At 50.2% G+C, this 20,822-nt stretch overlaps 11 protein-coding genes across 12 annotated transcripts; 5 read left to right on the forward strand and 6 right to left on the reverse strand.

Annotated features, from left to right (window-relative positions):
• The first annotated feature begins 253 nt into the window (after positions 1 to 253).
• On the forward strand, positions 254 to 1,663 carry PV10_00205 (uncharacterized protein). The gene is made up of 2 exons (XM_016364248.1): positions 254 to 672; positions 727 to 1,663. The coding sequence occupies exons 1-2, from the start codon at positions 438 to 440 to the stop codon at positions 1,461 to 1,463; spliced, it is 972 nt and encodes a 323-aa protein (XP_016227897.1). The 5' UTR covers positions 254 to 437; the 3' UTR covers positions 1,464 to 1,663.
• PV10_00206 (uncharacterized protein) lies at positions 1,558 to 2,048 on the reverse strand (the record flags this gene model as incomplete). The annotated part of the gene is made up of 2 exons (XM_016364249.1): positions 1,558 to 1,732; positions 1,807 to 2,048. 2 exons carry the CDS (start codon positions 2,046 to 2,048, stop codon positions 1,558 to 1,560), a joined length of 417 nt encoding a protein of 138 aa, XP_016227898.1.
• Positions 2,049 to 2,216: 168 nt separating this feature from the next.
• On the forward strand, positions 2,217 to 3,681 carry PV10_00207 (uncharacterized protein; the record flags this gene model as incomplete). Its single annotated transcript, XM_016364250.1, has 2 exons — positions 2,217 to 2,279; positions 2,433 to 3,681. The coding sequence occupies 2 exons, from the start codon at positions 2,217 to 2,219 to the stop codon at positions 3,579 to 3,581; spliced, it is 1,212 nt and encodes a 403-aa protein (XP_016227899.1). The 3' UTR covers positions 3,582 to 3,681.
• Positions 3,602 to 5,813, reverse strand: PV10_00208 (uncharacterized protein). Its single transcript, XM_016364251.1, has one exon. It carries the CDS (start codon positions 5,476 to 5,478, stop codon positions 3,808 to 3,810), a length of 1,671 nt encoding a protein of 556 aa, XP_016227900.1. The 5' UTR covers positions 5,479 to 5,813; the 3' UTR covers positions 3,602 to 3,807.
• A 251-nt stretch (positions 5,814 to 6,064) lies between these two features.
• Positions 6,065 to 7,893, forward strand: PV10_00209. Of its 2 annotated transcripts, XM_016364253.1 has the most exons (2): positions 6,065 to 7,116; positions 7,171 to 7,893. In XM_016364253.1, exons 1-2 carry the CDS (start codon positions 6,100 to 6,102, stop codon positions 7,321 to 7,323), a joined length of 1,170 nt encoding a protein of 389 aa, XP_016227902.1. In that variant the 5' UTR covers positions 6,065 to 6,099; the 3' UTR covers positions 7,324 to 7,893. The 2 variants fall into 2 exon arrangements, with proteins under 2 accessions (XP_016227902.1, XP_016227901.1); XM_016364252.1 differs by having other exon boundaries at positions 6,065 to 7,893.
• A 510-nt stretch (positions 7,894 to 8,403) lies between these two features.
• PV10_00210 (uncharacterized protein) lies at positions 8,404 to 10,049 on the reverse strand (the record flags this gene model as incomplete). Its single annotated transcript, XM_016364254.1, has 2 exons — positions 8,404 to 9,565; positions 9,622 to 10,049. The coding sequence occupies 2 exons, from the start codon at positions 10,047 to 10,049 to the stop codon at positions 8,404 to 8,406; spliced, it is 1,590 nt and encodes a 529-aa protein (XP_016227903.1).
• Positions 10,050 to 11,068: 1,019 nt separating this feature from the next.
• On the reverse strand, positions 11,069 to 12,797 carry PV10_00211 (uncharacterized protein). Its single transcript, XM_016364255.1, has 4 exons — positions 12,513 to 12,797; positions 12,285 to 12,456; positions 11,690 to 12,228; positions 11,069 to 11,633 (listed from the first exon to the last, which is right to left on the reverse strand). Exons 1-4 carry the CDS (start codon positions 12,691 to 12,693, stop codon positions 11,608 to 11,610), a joined length of 918 nt encoding a protein of 305 aa, XP_016227904.1. The 5' UTR covers positions 12,694 to 12,797; the 3' UTR covers positions 11,069 to 11,607.
• Positions 12,798 to 12,970: 173 nt separating this feature from the next.
• PV10_00212 (uncharacterized protein) lies at positions 12,971 to 13,830 on the reverse strand. The gene is made up of 3 exons (XM_016364256.1): positions 13,628 to 13,830; positions 13,491 to 13,575; positions 12,971 to 13,439 (listed from the first exon to the last, which is right to left on the reverse strand). Exons 1-3 carry the CDS (start codon positions 13,797 to 13,799, stop codon positions 13,157 to 13,159), a joined length of 540 nt encoding a protein of 179 aa, XP_016227905.1. The 5' UTR covers positions 13,800 to 13,830; the 3' UTR covers positions 12,971 to 13,156.
• Positions 13,831 to 14,004: 174 nt separating this feature from the next.
• Positions 14,005 to 16,684, forward strand: PV10_00213 (uncharacterized protein). The gene is made up of 2 exons (XM_016364257.1): positions 14,005 to 14,187; positions 14,243 to 16,684. Exons 1-2 carry the CDS (start codon positions 14,175 to 14,177, stop codon positions 16,471 to 16,473), a joined length of 2,244 nt encoding a protein of 747 aa, XP_016227906.1. The 5' UTR covers positions 14,005 to 14,174; the 3' UTR covers positions 16,474 to 16,684.
• A 369-nt stretch (positions 16,685 to 17,053) lies between these two features.
• On the forward strand, positions 17,054 to 18,967 carry PV10_00214 (uncharacterized protein). Its single transcript, XM_016364258.1, has 3 exons — positions 17,054 to 17,619; positions 17,679 to 18,379; positions 18,440 to 18,967. The coding sequence occupies exons 1-3, from the start codon at positions 17,523 to 17,525 to the stop codon at positions 18,443 to 18,445; spliced, it is 804 nt and encodes a 267-aa protein (XP_016227907.1). The 5' UTR covers positions 17,054 to 17,522; the 3' UTR covers positions 18,446 to 18,967.
• PV10_00215 (uncharacterized protein) lies at positions 18,865 to 20,626 on the reverse strand. Its single transcript, XM_016364259.1, has one exon. The coding sequence runs from the start codon at positions 20,516 to 20,518 to the stop codon at positions 19,136 to 19,138; it is 1,383 nt and encodes a 460-aa protein (XP_016227908.1). The 5' UTR covers positions 20,519 to 20,626; the 3' UTR covers positions 18,865 to 19,135.
• Positions 20,627 to 20,822: the final 196 nt, after the last annotated feature.

Raw genomic sequence — 20,822 nt, forward strand, 5'->3', positions numbered from 1 at the left:
GTTAAAGACCTCTGTGAGAGAGAAAGATGAGGTTCAAGGGAAAGGCTTGGCGTCCAATCACCTGCGCTTTGACTGTAAGGAAGGTGCAACTTTGAGTGTCAGTCCACTTTTCCGTATTCGAACCAAGTTCGAGCACGTCGAAGCACGCGGAGCTAGCAGCAGCATCAACTGTAGTAATACTCTGCTGTACGATAATCACGACTCGCGTGAGTCTTCGTCCCTCCATCGCAGGCCAGGCCAACTGGGAACATTTCCCCAGTCTTGCTTCTTCATACTTACATACCTACCCACTCATTCAACAATCAATCCATGCAGTATACGTTGCTACTTAACTTGGACAGAATGTTATAGCACTGTCATCATATTCCTATCTTTGCAGTTTCAACTACATCTTTTTATCCCCTTCTCCCCCAGACCAGACTCCGACCACCGGACAGATGACTTCCGCTTCTGGGCCGCGAAAGATTCCCTATCACCATCACCATGTCCTACACCATAAACAAGCACCCTTCCCGAGTAAAGAGCCTGCCTTGATCGATCAACATGTGGTCGACAAATTACTCATCGACAGTGTCAAGACTATTTGTGAAGAGGTCGCAGCCAAGGAAGGCATTCAGAATCCAGTGATTGAATCGGTCGCACTTGAATCCATTACTGCCGCAGCAGATGAATGTACACATATCTCAATCAATCCTTGCGCGGCACGATTTACTGATATTGTTACAGTCATACTTCGCTTTCTAAGCAAAGTGCGACGGTCTATGCAGGCTGCGCGACGCACAGCACCCATCCCAAATGACTTTGAATCCGCAATCTATGCCCTTGATGTAGCCAGACCAGACGACCAGCTAGCTCCATACAAGACACAACCAACCATCAATCCTCCGTTATATCCAACACCTCCCCCCGATGATGTATTCCACAATACAGTACAGCTACCGCCCGACTTCCTGGGCCCCGACTTGGATGGTCATGGGCAGTTGAAAAAGTTCGCGTTCAATACATCTGGTCTGCCGGCTCTCCCTTCGGCGCACACCTTCAAACACACGGCACTGTATCCCGTCCTTGAGAAGGACACCAGGAAGATTCGAGAGTTGGCGACGCAAGAGGGTAAACTTGGGGAGCATGCTTTGCGCAAGCTAGCGGGTGCTGTCAAACTGGAAGCCACACATCCGATCGACTCGGATAGCGTCAAGGAGAAGAGACAGTCCAAGATCAATCGAAGGTGGACAAAGGGAGTGGCTCTGTCGGAGGAAGCCGTCTTCGAAGAGACGTTACGAGAGCTATTGGCCAAAGAGCCAGGAGGTTTCGAACTGGGGCCGATTGTGACTTGTGAGAAGGCGTACCGCATGCCGGATGATGCACAGATCAAAAGACGTGCTCCGGTGGGTGTTGCTGCGGGAGGCTCAGCTGCACAGCCAGGTACTTCGACGACGTCACGGCCTGAAGTGACGGAGTTATAGAGACATGCTGCTATCGGTGCTTTAAACAGCGTAGGCGCTTGGCTGGTATCGGTTGATGGCGTGTAATGAGGATTGAGGGGCTGCAACTGCAATCTCACTTTGGCGACCAGAAGTAACTCCAGTATTTCTGCAAAGTATTCTGAGACTCGAGACTGTCCATGTTGTTTGTTATGCTTGTAGCAGATGCAGCTATTTTCGGAGGCTTCCATGCAAGTTCACCCTCCCATGCCGTGGTCTCGACGTTGAACTCTTGGTTACCCTTCTTGCACCTTTGCCATCGTCAGGTCAGTATACTTGGTCGCAGTGCGGTGACAGCACACAGAAGCAAGAACAAGAGTCTCACCTTCTAAACAATCTTGCAAACGGATAACATTCCATCTGTCCCTTTCCATCCGGACTATTTACCCTCTGCTGATACATCTGGTCCGGAGTAGTGCAGCTATATTGAATCAACTCAAACAGCTCACAATCTCTTTTCAGGTCGAAGTCGCCTAGTTTTCGATTCTTCTCTTTCATGTCCACTGAATAAGTATGAATTCTTTGTTCCAGCTTGCTGACAGGAAAGGGGTGTTCCGGCGGTGCCATTATTGCGATTGTGGAGAGGATCACTCGAGGTCGAGGTCGAGGTTGATGGGGGGGAATCTGTCAATCAACAACCACCTCTTTCAAGTTTCTTTCTTCAACAGTCCACTCTTCGAACAGTCACAGAATCTCGGAAGGGGATTGTTTCGCTGATGCGATCATGGCGAGGTCATGTCGGCAGAGCAATACGGAACCAGGTTACTAGAGGAAGTGCATGAAGAGAGTCTAGAAGAGGTGAGTTGCTCCAGATCATTACTTTCCATCCTCCGCCAGACTTTCCTCGGTTTCTCCACGCCTTGTCTATCCACCATCCATCCATACCAACCCCCTTCGACCAGAGCCTCGTGTCTGCATAACATGACAGCTAATGTCTTCTAATATCTACAGCTACTGTCGGAAGTCAGGGCTATACTTGAGCCTCGCCCAAGAGGCGTGCTAGGGATTCCAGAATTCGATCGACTTCTCGAAACCGTACGATATCCTATCCAACCAAGTCCTGCGCGACAGCCATGGACATCTTCTATCATTGGCAGTCCGATAGAGGGACGGGTTGACGACGGAGCCGTGCTTGATGCGTCTTATAATTTGCATCGCACTAACAATACCGTGTCTACGATCAACATCAACGACAAGCCCGCGACAATCGAGCTATCAAGCCAGCAAGCAGCTTCAGGAAAGACTCAGCTCCTCTATTTCCTAGCGAGCCTAGTCATTCTCCCAGAGAGCTTCCACGGCCGTGAATCGGCTGTAGTATGGTTCGACAACGACGGACGGTTCTCTGCAGCTCGACTGGCGCAGATCTTATGTCGCCATCTCGAGAAAACATATCCCAATCTTGCTGAATCTGAAGTCCGATCCATGTCGCAACAGGCATTGTCACATGTTCACGTCTTCCGACCTCAGTCATCAGCCCAGCTCTTATCGACACTCACGGATCTTCCATCATATCTCCTAGACAGGACCAAACATGCATCAATCCACCGTCCTCTAGGCATGATTGTGCTAGACCCGGCTACGGCATTCTACTGGCAAGACCGCTTCGAGGCTGATATGGCGCAGCTTGAAGCTTCGACTTCATTCCAGACCGGTGTGCCTCCACTTCCTAATCAACCCTCCAAGACTGCCCAAGTTATCACGCAGTTGAAGGCTCTTCAAGCTCGTTTCGGGTGTACAGTAATGTATACTACCATGACGGTGCACAATACTTCCACCAACACGGCTTCTAAGAACTCAGCGGCACCACCGCTGTCACCCTGGAACACCTTGGCTACCCTGACGCTGCAGCTGAGACGGGTGTCCGTTCCTCAGTTTGCGCCGCAGATGTCTCTTGAGCAATGTCTGCATGACGCTGATCGGCGTCTAGAGGTTGTGAGGAGGAGTCGGTTCAGTGTTTCCGTTGCACATCATACAGTACATTCTATTAGGACAGGGGGAGATAGATCTAGAGATGGGAACATTGCTGGCGGGGGCGACGGAGGGAATTTAGCAGGGTTTGTGATGAGGATTAGCAAGGACGGTGTTTTTGTTGAAGAGTAATAGTGACATCTCGGAAGAGGTTTATTTGTTGATTGGACCCTGCGTCCTTGTGCATTGCATGGTCATCATAGATGCAGATAATGCTCTAATCTAAATTCTCCATGGTCTAATTTATTACAATATATACATGTCTTCTCTCATTTCGTCGTAAAGGGCCGCCTGCCATGTGTGGGAGAATCATCACAGCTGGCAGATGAATGGTAATCATGTTGATCATCAAACTATTCTAATGCCCAAATCCGTGGCCCTCAACGAGCTCCTTGGCGCATACCTTTCGACATTCCTCGTACACTCTGACCTGCTTTGCAACTTCACCCAGTCTCGAAATGACCTCTTGATTTCCCTGGCCAAACCCATAAATGACGTATGGAATGCCAGTTTCGGCACAAAATTTCCTGACATATTTCTGAGCTTCACGCAGGTTGTGCCTCGGGATTCGAGGGTAGAGATGATGAACAGCCTGGAATTGTAGGCCTCCATGGAAGAAATCAAGCCAGGTTGGACAGTCGACATCCATGGTGGTGCGAAGCATTTTTTGCGGAAAAGACTCGTGCACGCCGAGATCAGCGGTCGACATGGCAAAGTGGGATAGGGTGATCTGAACATGGAGTGGCGCCGTCAACATGTGGCTGATCATGACAAAGACGAAGCGATCCCAAGCTGTTGGGATTGATTTATATAAAACGCCGTAACCAAACCACGTCCAGAAGAAGACGTGACCGACTAATTCGAAATATCGATGCCACCAAGCAGGGCCGCGTTTGGGAGCTTGGCCCAGTAAGAGGTACTCCCAGGACAAACGGTAGAGGTTAAAGCGTCCAAAAAGCAAGATGGGATAGTAAAGCCAATTCTGCTTGGAAACCGCCCATTTAGAAAGGGCATCGAACTTTAGAACACGGTCGTAGTAGGTGGAGCGAAGGGATGAGAAGAAGCGGGGAGTAATAGCGAAGAATGGCAAGTGTTCGATGTCCGGGTCATGTTCAGGGGAATTGGTGACGATGTGGTGAACGTTGTGATTTCGTTTCCACCATCCAATCGAAAGTCCGCCAATGAAATCGGCAATGAGTATTCCGATGCATGTATCGGTGTGAAAATCGTGAGTGATTCCCATATGGCCAGCATCGTGCACGGTGAAGACGAGCTGATGCCACAATGCCCCTAGAAAAGCGCCTGACAAGGCAAAGTAGGAGTAGTGAAGCGTGATGAGGAAACCGGCCAGCAATAGCAAATAGCGAGTGCATTCGATAGCATAAGACCCATATGGGCAGCGGTAAAGTCCGGCGGCACGGATGAGTCTCTCAGTCTCGCGGTACTTTTCGACGATACTATCTTGTGAAACATGATCGATGGAAGGGTACTTGAGAAGATCGGAGGTTCTCTCGGCAGCGAGTCGAGTTTCGATCGGGTCGGATTTGACATCGAGGTCGTTATCGAAGACTGATGATGCCGATGACGTGGAGGATTTTGTGCCAGTATTCAAAGGTTCGACGGGATCAAAGACAGGTGATGGTGGGACGCTGCTGGTGGTCGAAGAAGAGCCTGTTTCGGATTGAGGACGGGGTTGAGAAGGACCGTCTGCCTCGATGTGAAAGTTGGGTCTGAATACACCGCCTTGGATGGGAGGCAAGAAGTTTTCCCATCTTCCTTTGATCTTTCCAATCACGTATCTTTGCATCTGAGCCTGCGCTTCCAGAGAGTGAAGGGCTCTGATCTCATCTGTGCCATCTCTTCCAATCATGTGCAAAATGGCCTTTTCACCTCCTGGGTGGAATGGAAGCCAAGCATCAGCTTTGATAACCTGATCGTCGAGGATGAAGATCTTTCGCCCTTCTGCTATAAGTCCCTCGATTTCTCGACGAGACCAGATCCGGTCTCTGGGAACAGGTCGACCACTCATAGTGGAGGTCCTTTCCCCAATTTGTAAAGGGAACGGGCAATGAGCTGAGTTGATCAAGCTGGTAGTTTTGGTAGGGAAGGTAGACAGGGAGGGGTTAGGTGTGTGCTTATTGGTGGCTGTTGGGCGAGCCTTGGAGAGTCGTTGCAAGTATTGGATCGAGAGAGTGGGAGTAATTTGTACAAATCACAGTTCCTGGTAGGTCGAATTAGGGGTCGAAAGTAATTTTGGTGCCTGGTCGTGAAGAGGAGAGTAATTTTGCTGCCTGGTTGTGAATTGATTGAGGTGCATGCAGTCTTGTGTACCGGATGTTTGTTGAACAAGTTCCGGAGTGTGTCTGTAGTAGTGAAGAGATGGCAAGAGCCTTCAAGATGCAGGGGCTTCAAGGCAAGGTGGGTGCACCCGAAGGCGCCCCGCCCTTCCCTTAGTCCCTCCTGCCTGATGATCCATACTAGTACGGTCGCTCCTTCTCAGTTCACGTTGACAATGTCACTCCACCATCACGTGACTTACCACTGGACTCTCTTGCTCCTATTCCTTGTTCCGTATTCCCTACTCCATCTTGCTGACGTCTATTGTTTTCCACACCAAAGGAATGGCTGCCTTTAGGACCTACTTCTCGCCATGACACCCATGCGCTGGAGGGGCCTCTCAGTCATTCTAAAACCTCCACGCCCTACATATCAGTCTCAGTCTCTCCAATTTCGACGCACTATGACACATGATTGCAAAGTGGCTGTGTTGTATCAAGCTTGCGAGGTTCCCATCATCAATGGGGTTCAGAAACCGAAAAAGCCAGGTGGATATCAAGATTCCGGTGCTGATATAGCCTACGTATTGAGGCAAGCTGGTGTACAAGTAGCCACCCCCAATCATTCTCCAGACCCCAAGCAGGATCATGGCTGGTGCTATCCGGATACTGAAGCTGGTATTCTCCATGCCATTGAAGATGGTGCAACAGTCCTCTGGGCCAACACCATTCTGTTCGCTTCACACCCTTTACAGACCTCGTCCATCCTGAATGAACATGCGTCACGCCTTCGAGTTGTCGGTCAACCTCCAAAACTCGTCGAGCACTTTGATGATAAGAACCACGTCAACGAGCTCCTACGAACCAAGGGCCGCTTCACCCTACCAAGATGCTGGATTATTGAGTCCAACGACAGTCCCCTTAATATGAAGAATCTGCCCTATCCTATCGTTGGCAAACCTATTCGTGGCCGGGGAAGCCACGGTGTCAAGGTTTGCCGAAGCGAAGCCGAGCTCAAAAACCACATCTCGTCCCTCTTGAAAGAAAGTCCGAAAATCATGCTCGAGCAATTTCTCGATGGTCAGGAAGGTACTGTGACCGTCATGCCCCCGACCCAAGAACAGAGTTACTACCATTCGTTGCCATTTGTTGAACGTTTTAATCACCAGGACGGCATAGCGCCGTACAGCGGGGTTGTTGCCGTGACTGCCAATTCACGAGTGCTATCATCAGACGAAATGTCGTTGGATCCCACATATGCTCAGATTATGGAAGAATGTGAGGAGATTGCTAGTTGCCTGCATGTGACAGCACCAATCAGAGTGGATGTCAGAAGACTCGAAAATCTCCCCAAGAGTAGGTTTGCCGCATTTGATATCAACATGAAATCGGTAAGCCGAAGCTGGTGCTCATATTTGTATTTTACTACTCACCACGGGCACCAGAATATGACAGGTCCAGGCAGACCCGGCCGAGAAAATCAGGCAAGCTTGACAGCACTGGCCGCCTCGGGTCTGAGTTGGGATTATCCCGCCTTGTTGACGAGGGTGCTGGCGACCGCAAACACGTTACAAAGCCTCCGTGATATCTCCATCTAAACCAGGGAACAAAGTCTCTCATTCATTCAACCTCAGGTGCTTGAAGACCACAGCTCATCATCACCGATGCGGAACGGACTCTTTTTGCCCGCGACTGACATCCCCCACGACTTTGGCCTTGTCGTTTCCCTTCCCAGCCTTGGAATAGCGATGGGCGGCAAATCCAGCCAAGTCATTGGCATATCCGGCGATCCAGACGATAGTCAGGATGAGAGCAAATAACGTGACCAAAGAGGTCAGTGTCAGGAAAACGCCCCAAAATGTTGGGAGCCTTGCGGCGAATATCGATGTTGCAGCAGGTGTTGGTGTTATAGAGTCGGACAGCAGACGTTGACTAGCCATTGAGGCGACAGTGTTTGGTATGGTCACCAATGACAACGAAGTCGATGATTATGATGATAATGGTGATTCGATTGTAGTTGCCAAAGAAGGTTATAGTCAACCTTACTGAGTAAGGATGGTGAAGACTGGTAATTATTTTCGAGATGGATGGAAACCAAAAGTACCATCGCAGATGTCAGGTCTCTGCACTTCTAGCCAGTCACAATATATATCTACAGCTTCGAAGTACAACATTGGCAAGCCGCGTAAGACGAACAGAATAGCAGACTTGGTATGTAGTACAGTAATCAATATGCGGCTGTAGCGACATGGAGCCTCACGAATCATTGGGCTGACCGTGTTTGCTTATGGCATCATCCCCCGACCTGCCGATAAACGATAAACGGACAGACCACCAACCACCAAGGTCGAAGAAATGATCGTCCGGTACTAGGCTTTTGCAGGGTCGCGTGGCCTTGTTTGCAGACTTTTTCTGAGATAAAAGGGATGGATCAATAGAGATGCTGTATTGGAATAATCTTCTAGAAGAACAGACGTCCTCTGCAGTTGTGGGGAATGGCTCATCCAGAAAGAGATCGTCTCTGGGCCCGCCCAAACCTACAGCCATCGACCATGATTCCTGTTCATTCCCTCGTTCATTCGTTCATTTGATATGAAAACAACAGAGCCTTACCCCCTCCTAGCCATATACTCGCATCCTCGTGCATCAGTCCTTGGTTGACTCAAGACACCCAGAATCTACTCCTTAGCCTCGTGAAGGCGCAGAGGGAGACGGTATGGTGAGGTCGTGAGGCTGAACTGATGTCTGACGATCGGATCGGTTTCGTTTGTTTCAATGGCATCAAACTTCTGCATTATGCGCGTAATCACATATCCAGCCTCAGTCAGAGCGAACTGCTGGCCCAGACAGATCCGAGGTCCACCGTTGAAGGGCAGGAATTCCCAACCAACTTTCCGACCGACCCAGCGTTCAGGGTTGAATTCGTCGGCGTCGGGACCCCAGATATCTTTACGATGATGCATTATATGGACAACGTAGTTGACTTCTTGACCTTCTTTAATGTAGAGGGGTGCTGTACCGTCTGGTCCCCCGCCGCGAGGGATGGTGGTGTCACGAACAGCGCGTCGTGAATTGATCGGGACAGTAGGGTATAATCTCAGTGTCTCGGAGAGGATGTGTTGGAGGTACGTGCATGCTTTGAGATTTTCGAAGCTGAGGTTCTTGGGGTTCTGATAAGTGCCGAATTCGTCGAGCAGGATTTTGCGGAGCTTTTTGAAGACGTGAGGATGTCGGACGAGACTATAGAAGACCCATCCAAGGAGACCAGCAGTGGTGTCACGGCCTGCGAGCAGGATGTTGAGAAGTTGGCTCCTCAACTCAATGGGGTCGCGTGTCTGTTGAACGAGCTCCTTCAGGAAAATGTACCTCTCCTTGTCTCCCAATTCCGAATTGTGGCCTCCGAGGGAGGCAGGATCGGTCAGCGCCAAATTGACATAATAGTCGGCAAATTTGTGCACTTCTCGACAGTTGACTTTGAAGTCTGCCGGATTATGGAGCCAATAGAGCTCGCCCAGCCGACTTCTGTGCGTGATGGTCATTGTGCCGGCATCAAAGCACTTAGCAAAGGATGCCCAGTCGAGGCCTCCCTTCTCAACGACTCGCTTCTCTCCGTACTTGCCAGCCGCATTCTGCGAAGCCACACTCTGGCCGAATAGAAACTCGGTGGCCGAGTCGAGTGTCAAGCGGAAGAACAGGGGGACGAGATCAGTGAACTCAGTCCATCCGTCCGCGCCTGCCGGCAGCTGTTTGAACATGTCTGAGACGTGGATTTCTTCGAGCTGAAGATCAGAAACCTGCTGGCGGGCGAATTGTGGGCGAAGCATTCCGCGTGCATGTTCCCTGGTGACAGAAAGGTTAGCCTCAAGGGAAAATAGAGACCATGGGTCAGGTCATACCATGATTTGCCATCGACTGTGAAGACGCCATTGCCAAACATAGGGTAAAAATTATTTCTTCTCGTTGAGCCGATTGAGAAATCAGTGAATTGTGTAGCCAGGACGGCTTGAATGTTCTTGGGGTCAGTTGTGATGATGTTTCTTACTCCTAAGAAATTCTGGCGCCAGGTGGCGCGCTTGCCAACCATATCATACATTTCCATGAAGTAATCAGGGACAACATTTTCGGCGTCGGCTTTCTGAATCTCCTGGATGAGGTCGTAAGCTAACGGGAGGCGGTACGGTCGGTCCCATGGCTCCTGGCAGCCCAGTTGTTGGGCCCTTCTAGCATGACGGCGGTTGGTAAGGAAACGCGAGACAATCCAGTAGGCCACGTAAGTGGCTAGAAGCCCACAGGCCGCGGCGACGTATCGACCCAGGTCGATCATCGTTATCTGAAGGTGGACGTAGGTCAAAGCTGACAAATGAACCTGACAATGATGAAGTGATTCTGCAGAGACAAGAGAACTTGATACCTAGCCAGACAGGTTATCATGTAGGTACCTATAAACAAACCGGGGGTCTGTCGAATGCCTTATAAGTCGTGCGTAACCGTACGAGCCTACCAATCCTCCTCTATGATAACAAGAGCATGGAGAATCAGGGTTGCAGGTGGGTGGGCATTCGTTGATCCAGGCCCACACAACACTCAGATCATAAAGTGGGCTGAGATGATGACGGGGTTTGTTCGACTTAAGGCATGAAAAAAGCTATTTCCGAAAGAGAGTTTGGCTCCTCGTGCTCCCCTTGGGCGCCGCCAGTGTCTGTTTCAGTCTCCCTCATGCTTCCTCGGTGCGATGTGCCAGAACTCATCGACCTGTGATTGACCGGGGCGACCCCGCCCACAATCCAGCCTACCTCATGGTACCGAGGTAGGGTCGTGGAGTGGAAGGGGGTGGAGGGTTGAATTAGACCTCGCAACAGTGGGTCACCCGTTCTGGACTGAGGTGTGGTGAATGCTTGAGGTCGAGGTCGTAATGAAAAATGAGATAATACGGGGGAATACGAACATACGCGGTCTGGAACCGAGGAGTTGCAGAACTATAGCTCCTGCCGCCTGAAGCTCAAGGCTTGTCTGGGGTCAAGTTGGCGAATCTGGAGAACCCTAAGAGCACTTAGTGGACATTCGCAAGCCCATGATTGGCAGCGACCGCCTCATCCCCCCCCCTAATCGACACTCAGTGACGGACAGCCTGAGTCAGGTATACGCATACTCCTTATGCACCTGTTGCATCTGCGTTACTTTGGCGTCTCTACGGTATTACAGACTTGGCCAGGCACGCCATGTGGTGTACTTGTAGGTTGCAGATTTTGAACATGCCTCGGCTCTTGTGAATGTGCACAGATATGAGGAATTCTACAGAGACTACTTTGGGCCATTGCACAGCTCCAGTGACGCGCTTGAGACTTGTACAACGATATCGAGATCGCGAAATCAGAAGGAAGGCCTTACACTTGGTGTTCAACCCACACCCCCGCTATCATATGCTGCGCGAGACGCCTGAATATAAGCCAAGGTGTACCTGATGTAACCGATACTCGTGCGTTCATATTAACCTTGAATAAGGCGGCCAAATGCGCTCCCAAGCCTGTTACAAGTTTGCATCTCAATGAACGATGTTGATATCTTTGAGGAGAGGAGAAGGTCTCAGCCAAGCTATCTACACAATTTCCTTGTCCCGTCAAAAACTGGACCATCATGAACGGGGTAATATTGTCATGCCCAGGACGGCACTTGAAGACTCGGAGCAATTTTGAGCCGGTGTTATGTCACATTTGACTAGACCGTCTTTGCTTGTCCCAAGTACATCCTGTCCATTGCTTTCAGAAGAACGCCGAGGAACAACAGTAGTGGTATTATTTTACATTGCTTTCAAGTGGCTGTAGTTGGTGTCACAAGGGGACGGAGCCCAGTCGTGCTTTGAACATGACTTGTCGAAAGTTTCCTTACGCGTCAATGAATTTCCGGAGATCTGCACACACAGACGTTAGCTGGTCCTCACCACAGCCATCGAGCATTTAGACTTACTATCCAACCATGACACGTATTCTTTCTGCTCCTTCTGGTCGACGTAATCAGGCAAGAACACCGCCAGCTCGGCGTTGATTCCTCGCTCTTCGAGATATCTCTCCAAGTGCATCTGCAATTCCGGGTCGAGGTTGCGGATTGGTGGGCCCTCGTACAATGATTGTGCTTCCCGCGCCTCCTTGTTGCCCTCGGCATCTACCAGTGATGCCTTTTCATAAATTGTGAGGTTTTCGATGTCAATCGTGCCGTCTACCACGACCGCCGCCACCTGGATGGCTTTGTTTCCAGGTTTGGTGATGGTGACGAGAATGCGGATAGGATAGCTGGGGCCACTGGAATAGTCCAAGTCACCTTCCCGATCAGCTGGAGCGATGCTGTCCTCGGGCATCACATCAATCTTGCCGCCCTTGGATTGATTGATCGTTCTCTTCTCCTGCTCGTACTCGGGCTCATCATCGAAGGCATCATCCTCGTCGTTTTGATCGAATTCTTCCTCGGACATGTTATTGATATCGGAGATGCTTAGCTCGACCTTGATCCTAAAGCCATTAATCAGTTTCATTATGCCTGAACCCATCCTGCAGTCGACGCTTACTGTTCGTTGCCGAATTCGCGGGTCAGAACGATTTCGTGGGACCCCGGCTTCTCGGTCACCGTGAAAGGGCTAGACTTGAGGTATTCATTGACGGATTCATCCTTCGAATCATCGTGACTCTCGAGTTCGAGTGAATGCTCCTGCGCGATTTTCGCAGAGAGTTCTTGATCGACTACAGAATTCGTTAGAGAAATAAATGACCTTTCGGGTGGGTTGAGAACGACTAACACTGTCCAGCTGACTCTCGTTTGATCGCCGAGGTAGAGAATGCCGAATAGGATGACTGCCATTTCGATTGCCAGGCTGCTCTCTGAATGCCAGATCTGGTGTTGGAGCGCAGGGAACCAGCAGCTGACTGGCGCAGTGAGGATTTGGGCAACGCCCGCACGAGTGATCGCAGGGCCAACATGTTGTGTGATAGATTGAGCAAACGCTGAAAAATGATACGAGGAATGTTCAATGGGTCAGGAGATGTAGAGTGTAAAACGGTGCGTAGACGTGAGATGATTGAAGCAGTCAAAGTCTGGTGGTTCAAAGCCAGATAATTTTTGGTACATCCATTCGCCTCGAGTCATGTGTCGATGTGATATCTGAAACAATGACTCGTATCGCCACGTGCAGCATGTGTCAGATCTCTTCGAAAAATATAGTGCAACAATCAATTCATCAGGTCAAACTAAGAGACATGCTTTCGTTCAAATTTATATGTATATCTACAGTAGAACTCCATGCGGTTATGTGGCCAAGCCGGGGGGTTGCTCAAGAGGCTCTTCTGCTATACCAAGTGTCGCTCGTGAAAACTTTAGCATTCGACAGGAACACCAATGCTTTTAGACACACAACGCCATAACTCCCATTCAATCTGCATGGAATCATGATAGGCCTTTTGGAGGAAAGCTCGACGGTTTGACGGGGCCATTTCTCACAATGCGAACGAATGCAAGTGTGTTCAAGCCTGCCCAGTCCCCACTCCATCTTTCCACCTTGATGCGACTCTCCTCGTCTCGGAGCTCGGGTACCCAGAATCCTGCTTTGAATTCTCGCTCTTCCGTATCCTTGCGTTGCATGATCTGTTCTTCAGCTTTGAGTTTTGGTCGTCCAGGTCTTCTTTGTTGTCGCGCTTCCTCCAACTCGACATCTTCGCGGTCAATGAAACTGGAACACTTATTGAGCTGGGTACACCATAAAAATTTGACATGTATATACCTTTGAGTTAATAATCTCAATTCCTCCTCCGTCAGTGGTCCGCTTGATCCTTGCAGGGCAGATTTAAACCATTCCACCCTATCCACTGGAAAGAAGTGATTAGTTAGATATCCCCTGGGAATAGAGTAAATTCCTACCATAGACCTGGTTTGACTTGGCCGCTGCATCCATCATGCGGGAGAGTTTATCCTCTCGTGCACTGGCCGTTCGTAATCTTTGGGCATCTCGACTGTTCTCGTGCAAACTGTTGGGTTTTCCACCTCTCTTCTTCGAAATCTTCTTGTGGACTTTGTCTAGCGATCTAGCCATTGGGAGTGTTATCGGAATGTAGCATGTAAATGACCGGACAGTGATGGTGAAGTTCTGACCACTCCCAGGAAAATTATGCGGCGCAAAGTGTGGAGCGGGTAAACCTCGGATACAGAGACGCGACCACAGAACCGCGCGCCTGCCCCATCAGCCTTACAGGCGCGTACCGCAGATCTGAACCACATCTTCCTTCCAATGTTTGTCCCACAGTCACATTCTTCGACCCTCTAAGACAAGCATTCACCACGGGCAGACTAAAGTACACATCAAGGATCTCCTCTCCAAAGTCCTAGCTGGAGCCCCGGACCCTCAACAACGACGATAACCTAGGATGGGCAATTGGCGGTGAAGACCAAAAGCGTGGGTGCCTTCAATATGGGCATCAAAGGTTGGTCGTTGAACGTGGACTTTGGGTTTGGTCCATAACTTGCTGACATCTTTAGGCCTCCTGGGACTCATCAAGTCCATCCAAAAGCATTCCAACCTCAAGCACTTCTCAGGGCAGACCCTGGGCATCGACGCTTATGGGTGGCTACATCGGGGAGTGACGGGTTGTGCCTTCGCCCTGGCGTCCGGAAAGCCCACCACCATTCACATCGATTTTGTTCTCAGTCGGGTCCGTATGCTTCTAGACTTTGGCGTCGTCCCATACTTGGTCTTTGACGGGGATGATTTACCTTCAAAAGCTGGTACAAACCTTGAAAGACAGAAAAGACGGCAAGATGCCAAAACTAAAGGAATGGAATTACAAAAGGCCGGAAAAACCTCCCTGGCACACCAAGAGTTCTCCAAGGCCGTTGATGTCACTCCTTTGATGGCTCGTCAACTCATCAACGAGCTTAAAAAACTGAACGTTCAATATATCGTTGCTCCTTACGAGGCTGATGCTCAACTGGTATATCTCGAACAAAAGGGCATCATTGATGGCATTCTATCAGAAGATTCCGACCTCCTGGTGTTTGGTGCGAAGCGGCTGTTGACCAAACTGAACCAGTATGGTGAACTAGTCGAGATTAACCGATCTGAGCTCCCTGTCTGCAAGGAGGTCAGCTTTGCTGGCTGGACCGACACCATGTTCAGACAAATGGCTATCCTTAGCGGCTGTGATTACCTACCCAACATTGGCAAGATCGGCTTGAAGACAGCTCATGCTCACATTCGACGCCACAAATCGGTGGATAAAGTCATCAAAGTCATAAAATTCGAGGGCAAACACGTGGTTCCAGAAGACTACTCGCAGAATTTTCGGAATGCGGAACTGACATTCCTGCATCATCGTGTCTTTTGTCCGCTTCAGAAGAGAATGATGCACTTGAATGAGTTGGGCCCTGGGTTGAAAGACTCCGATCTGCCCTTCCTTGGGGCGTATGTGGAGCCCGATATTGCAATCGGTGTTGCTTGCGGCGACCTGGACCCCTTTTCCAAGAAACCAATCCATCTGGACACGCACAAAGCTGGACGTCCAGTTTTGGCTGATGCTAGACGACAGTCGTATGCTTCAGATCCTGGCATGAAAATAGGAAAGTCTATCGAAACCTTCTTCAAGCCCCACCGACAGCCGCTCGCCGAATTGGATCCGAACAGCCTTACCCCCTCGCCTTCACAGCAACGCCTCCTCGATAGGAACAGGAATGCATCTTGGGAGCCAAGACTAGCCTCCTCTGCTCCACCTCTCAATCGCACTGTCACTGCATTCTCAGACACTTCGAGACAGCAATCGGTCAGCCGGGAAGATCAAACGATCTTTGTCGCTCGAGCATCCGCTTTATCCAACTACAAAGCCCCGAAGCGCCAGCGGCTTTGCGCAGAGTTGACAGCCTGCTCGCCATCCCTAGGGATCGATGAAAGCCCCTTCTTCAAGACTGGCGGGGACCATGCTAGCCCATTAGCTCAGAAGAAGAAAAGGGACAAGAAAGGGCGACATTCTTCATTCGAGGTGTTCTCGGATGAATCTATTCCAGATCACCTGTTGGTTGAGGCTGAGCTCGACCGACTGGTAAGAGATGCTGTGGGCGATAAGGAGACACCGACTCATGCCTCTGCCCAAGAAGGGAAAGCCGCCATTGTCGAGTCCACTCCACAGAAATTACCTATGCCAGCCTCCCCCCTACCATCGCATGTCCTTGAGCAACAATCGCCGCTACCGCCATCACCTGTCCTCGTTGACCCGGACAAGGACCCCGACGCCTTTCACGACCTTCTCGAGTTCCATGTCCGCAAGCAGAATGCGTCGCTTCTACGGACATTTGCGTTCCAACCAGAAGAACAGCGAGCATCGGCGCTTAAATTCCTCGCACCACGGCAAGGACGAGACGAGCTTTTCTCGGCACTTTCCTCAGAATCGCAACGCGATGCACTGGGGACGCTTCCAAAATCCCCCCGTGTTGACGATTTCTGCGACATTGTCAAATCATGCACTACGTTTGGTGATCAGCCTGCCGCCATACAACGTGCGGCTTTGAAAACCCTCGGTGCTTCGAATAAGTCGGTCAAGGAGTGTGGCCCACCCGTTGAGGCAGAGGAAGAAACCCCCTCGATTTCACCACGTCCTGAAGTGCGGGTGAGTGGAAGCGAGGATGCCCTGATACCGAACAGTGAGGATGAGCTCTCAGACCGTGGATCTCCTATTCGGAACAGAAAACTTGACCTAAGTTCATACATCTACGCGCCCTGATCCGAGGGACCGACATTAGCAACTCGAGGTATGGATAACGACAGTAGCATTTTGTTACGGTTGGAGGCTGGTTTGGATGCGCGCAATGTGGAATGTTTGAATTGGTGCAGGATAGCCTCATTATTTGAAGTTGGGCAGGAAGGCGCAGTAATGATTGACGATTATTGGGTAGGCACCTAAGTATGAATATTCTCTTCGCAGGAAAGCAGTCAAATGACAGCAGACACCTCTCCTCAACAGCTCTCACAATCACTGTAGAAACAACTCATTGTTAAGGCCAGAATATCATGGTCTTGATTATTCTTCCTGCTAGTCTCACAATCCTGCGATGATTTTTCTTTGCAGGGGACAATCGAACATGACAACGTGAAGGTACGTCATTGGCCGGGGTTCTTACGGGTGAAGGTCTTCGGGCGTTTATTAGGGGAGCTGGGCCCTGGAGTCTGGGCACTGGGCGGTGAGGATCTGCCAATCCGGCGTCTGGAGGGAGTATCCGTTAACGCTAAACCGTAAATGGATAAACATAAACAGACTTGGCACCTGCGCCCCAGCGACATTTTCTGGAATCTTTGGCTCTCAAGTGCATTTCCTGCCACCGCCATTATCACTGCAACACTATTCCCTCACAAACCAACCTCACGAATTTCCAATGGCCACGTATTGAACCAACATGGCGATTGGTGTCTGCCGTTTCCAGTCTCGAATATTGCCAGAACAAAATCAAGCTACGCTTCTCTTCCCTTTCTCCCTCTCCATCTCCATCTCCATCTCCATCTATTCCCTCCTCTGTGTAAAAGACGCAGGCAGCTGACAGTTCAAATATCAGTGACTTCTACAGACTTCATCTTCCTCCTCCATCGAATACTCCTGATACTTTTCCCCGGTCGTGCACCCTCATATCGACCTCGACAAGTGCACAAGCCCATCTTTGACCTCAACACTGTGCCCGTGCTGACGAATCTTCCACTTTTCCGTCCGCACGGACGGTCACTGTCCAGTAGTCCATTGGCACCGCACCCAGTGTACAGGACTCCCACCCACCTCAAGATATGGCACAATTCGCCGTGGGTTGGAGAAGATTTGTGCCATTCATTGGGTATCACCATGTGTTGATGTTATTTGTCGCCGTTGCAATCATCTTACTTTGTAAGTACAACCATCCACTGAAGAGAATTGGGAGAGACAAGACTGACATGTCTACAAAGCACTTTTACTAGCAGGATGCTCATCAACGTCACCCCTGATCCCGGGAATCTACCTCATATCTCTCTACTATCAACAATACCCGCCAGTGTTCTCACCGGTCCAGGTCAACCCCAGTGTGTCGACGGCCATCGCCAACATTGTTGGAAATGCCGACCTCAACGTCAGGGTGGGATACTTTGGGATATGTATCAGGGTAGACCAGGGTGCGTGGATGTGTAACCAGAACTCCACTGCTCTGGCCGATCTTGTCAGCATCGACCAAGATCCTCTCAACCTTGTTTGGGTTGCAAGCACCTTCAAGAACGCCATCGTCTTCCCCTACCTCATCATCATTGCCATTGTCCTGGCCTTCCTCACCTTTCTACTTCTCGCCACATTCCCAGGCTGGCATACCACCGTCGGCCATGATGGCTCTGAACAGGAAGTCCGACCGTTTCCACCCAGGGCGGTGTCCCAGGTCGCCTTAGCTACCATCTTCATTGCCTCGGTCTTTATCCTAGTGTCAGTCATGTGGCAGCACACTGCTGCAGTGGCAGCGACCGCTGTGGCTCAAGATCTTGGAAATGGCAGTGTCAAGGCCGGAATTGGAACAGCAGCAATGGTTCTGGGCTGGTTCGGATTTGGCCTTCTGGTGGTCGTCACGCTGGGTCTCCTCGTGATGATTCTCAGTATTCAACTCCTTGATCGATTAACAGATGAGGTATGAAACTCCACTCTCTTTATGTGTATTTGATGACAACTAACGATGATCTTCTTCTAGGACTAAACAAAACATTTGGTATCAAGTGTGACTTGAAATCGAACTTGAATCGACCAAAGGTCTCGTATGTTTTGCATCCTCGGTACGATGGCAAGAATGAATAAATGGGTTTTGGATTGTGGACACATGGAGGCACATAGCACCATTAACCGGCGTTTTCGACCTAGATTGTCACCCCTTTTTCCTTTCCTTGTGCGCATTTTCACGGCAGGCTGTCGAACCAATTCGACTGGGATGGGGATGGCGACGGCCTCAAACATATCTCACCTGTGGGGGGGTAACATAATTATTGGCTGAACGGCGGGGTCCTCGGGGGTTCTTTGGCCGCGCAGATGCACGACATTGAATGGTGAATACGATTGACGGGCTGTGATGCGATGTCTTGGAAAATCGATGGAAATCAGAAATTGAATGAAAGAAAGGACCACAAAGAAGGTCGCTGTAATTTATCATAGCATAGGTCAAACCTCAACCGCTCGAGTAAGACAAAACTCGCCAAGTGTGAATGAATATACTGAAATTCCCGTATCCAGTCATTTGCACGTTTGGATTTGACCATAGTCATCTAGTCCCACACGTAAAGGAGAGCAGTGATGTTTATAACCGATCAAGATAGTAAACACTAGGGCCGGGGTGTACTTCAAATATCATGTATACAAAATGGTCTCTTCCTGGGTCAGACATGGCAATTGACATTCAGAAAAGCTTTTCCTCGGATTTTGACCCTGTCTGGACCGGGAGACTGTCGACCTGGGCAGAGTCGAGGAATCGTTGGGCTAGAAGGGCTGCGGCCGTGCCAACATTCAAGCTGTCAATATCGGCAACATGAGAGCGAGCATTTGTTATTGAGGACGTGCCGTCCATATATCGGTGAATGAAAGGCCGGGGTCCTTGGTGCTCGTTTCCTAGAACCAAGACACAGGGATGTTTCAGTAAAGCTCCCCTATCCTGCAAAACATGGGGCGGTAATGGCGACTCTTGTCGGGCCGGTAAGGTCGCAGCAAAGAACTTCCAACCAGCCTCACGGGATCGAACGAAGAATCCCTTTTCATCGGACACGAGCAGGATCGGCATGTACTCAAGCGCACCAGCCGATGCCTTTAGAGACACGGCTGACACGGGAGAGACTCCGTGGTCTGGAATAACAATGGCGTCAACGCCGAGAAACCATGCAGATCTCACGATTGCTCCAAAGTTACCCGGGTTGGTGACACCATCCAAAAAGAGTAGAAATGGGAATTGTCCACGGGGGCGTACAGATGGTATGGTGGCCTGGCCGCCGGAAACATTGAAGACATGATTGATTTCCCGATCTTCTCGTGAGGTCGATGAGGCTGTGACAGTCAGAGAACTCCCTGATTCTGTCAAGGCGTTCAAACCAGTGACTTGCAGTCTTGGAAGCGGGGCTGCCTCGAGGATGAGACCAGAATGAGGCCTACCATTGGCGAGCCTGTCAAAGATTCTTTTGCCCTGAAAAGCATCGAGTTCCTTGATTTCAATGCTAAGATCTTGCGCAAGGTCGAAAATCTTCCGCCTCAGAGTCTGTTGATCGCTATTCTTGTCCTGTCCAGCAGGAACACTCTCCTCTGTTTGGTCGTTATGGGCGGGCCGTTTGCTATCGACTGAGGCTGCTAATGGCAGTCGGTAGAGGTTATATAGATGACGTCTTCTCCTTGCTCTGAGAGCGGAAAGGATGGAGAATGCACCAAAGAGGAATTCGGAGCTCGCAGAGGAGAAGGGAATCTTGTCGACGATGGGTACTGGGGACTCGAAGCTAGAGTATTCTGAGGGAGGCCTGGAGGCTGCTGAGTCGTCAAAATTGTAGTGGGGGGCGCGACCAGACTTGCGGTCCGCAGGCGGATGCCTCGGTGCCTCGACACGGTCTCGTGAGTCGGGAGAGGGATTCTCACGATATCGATCATCGTGTTTGAGGAAAGATTGCTTGCTTCTTCGCTTGCCCTTTTCAATGGCCTGGGTTAGAGAGATCTTGCGAACGGTGCCGCGACCGATGGAGATGCGAAGGGGAAGGCATGGCTGGACCGAGCCTCTGTTCAAGACATTTTGAGAGAGTCGCTTCATTCAAGATGGCGAGGCTTGTCAACAGCAGTATAGAGATGCTGTGACAAGTTATCGCCTGGTGTGGGTGAAGGAGTGACAATAGAATATGTGTTGTATTATTGATCAATTGATGCATGTTTCTCTAAATTGGAGAAATAAAATTTGAGGATAAATGGGGATCGCTCCTGCCAGAATTGGAGACTCCACCGTCTGTCTGCACCTGCCTCTCGATTCCAATATTCTAATTGCCACGTCGTCCATTGAGTGAAGTGAAGTGAGATGAGAAGAGAAGAGAAGAGAAGAGTTTCTGGAGCAAAAGAGCTGT

This window comes from Exophiala mesophila (assembly GCF_000836275.1).
Source record: "Exophiala mesophila strain CBS 40295 unplaced genomic scaffold supercont1.1, whole genome shotgun sequence".
Lineage (NCBI taxonomy): Eukaryota > Fungi > Ascomycota > Eurotiomycetes > Chaetothyriales > Herpotrichiellaceae > Exophiala > Exophiala mesophila.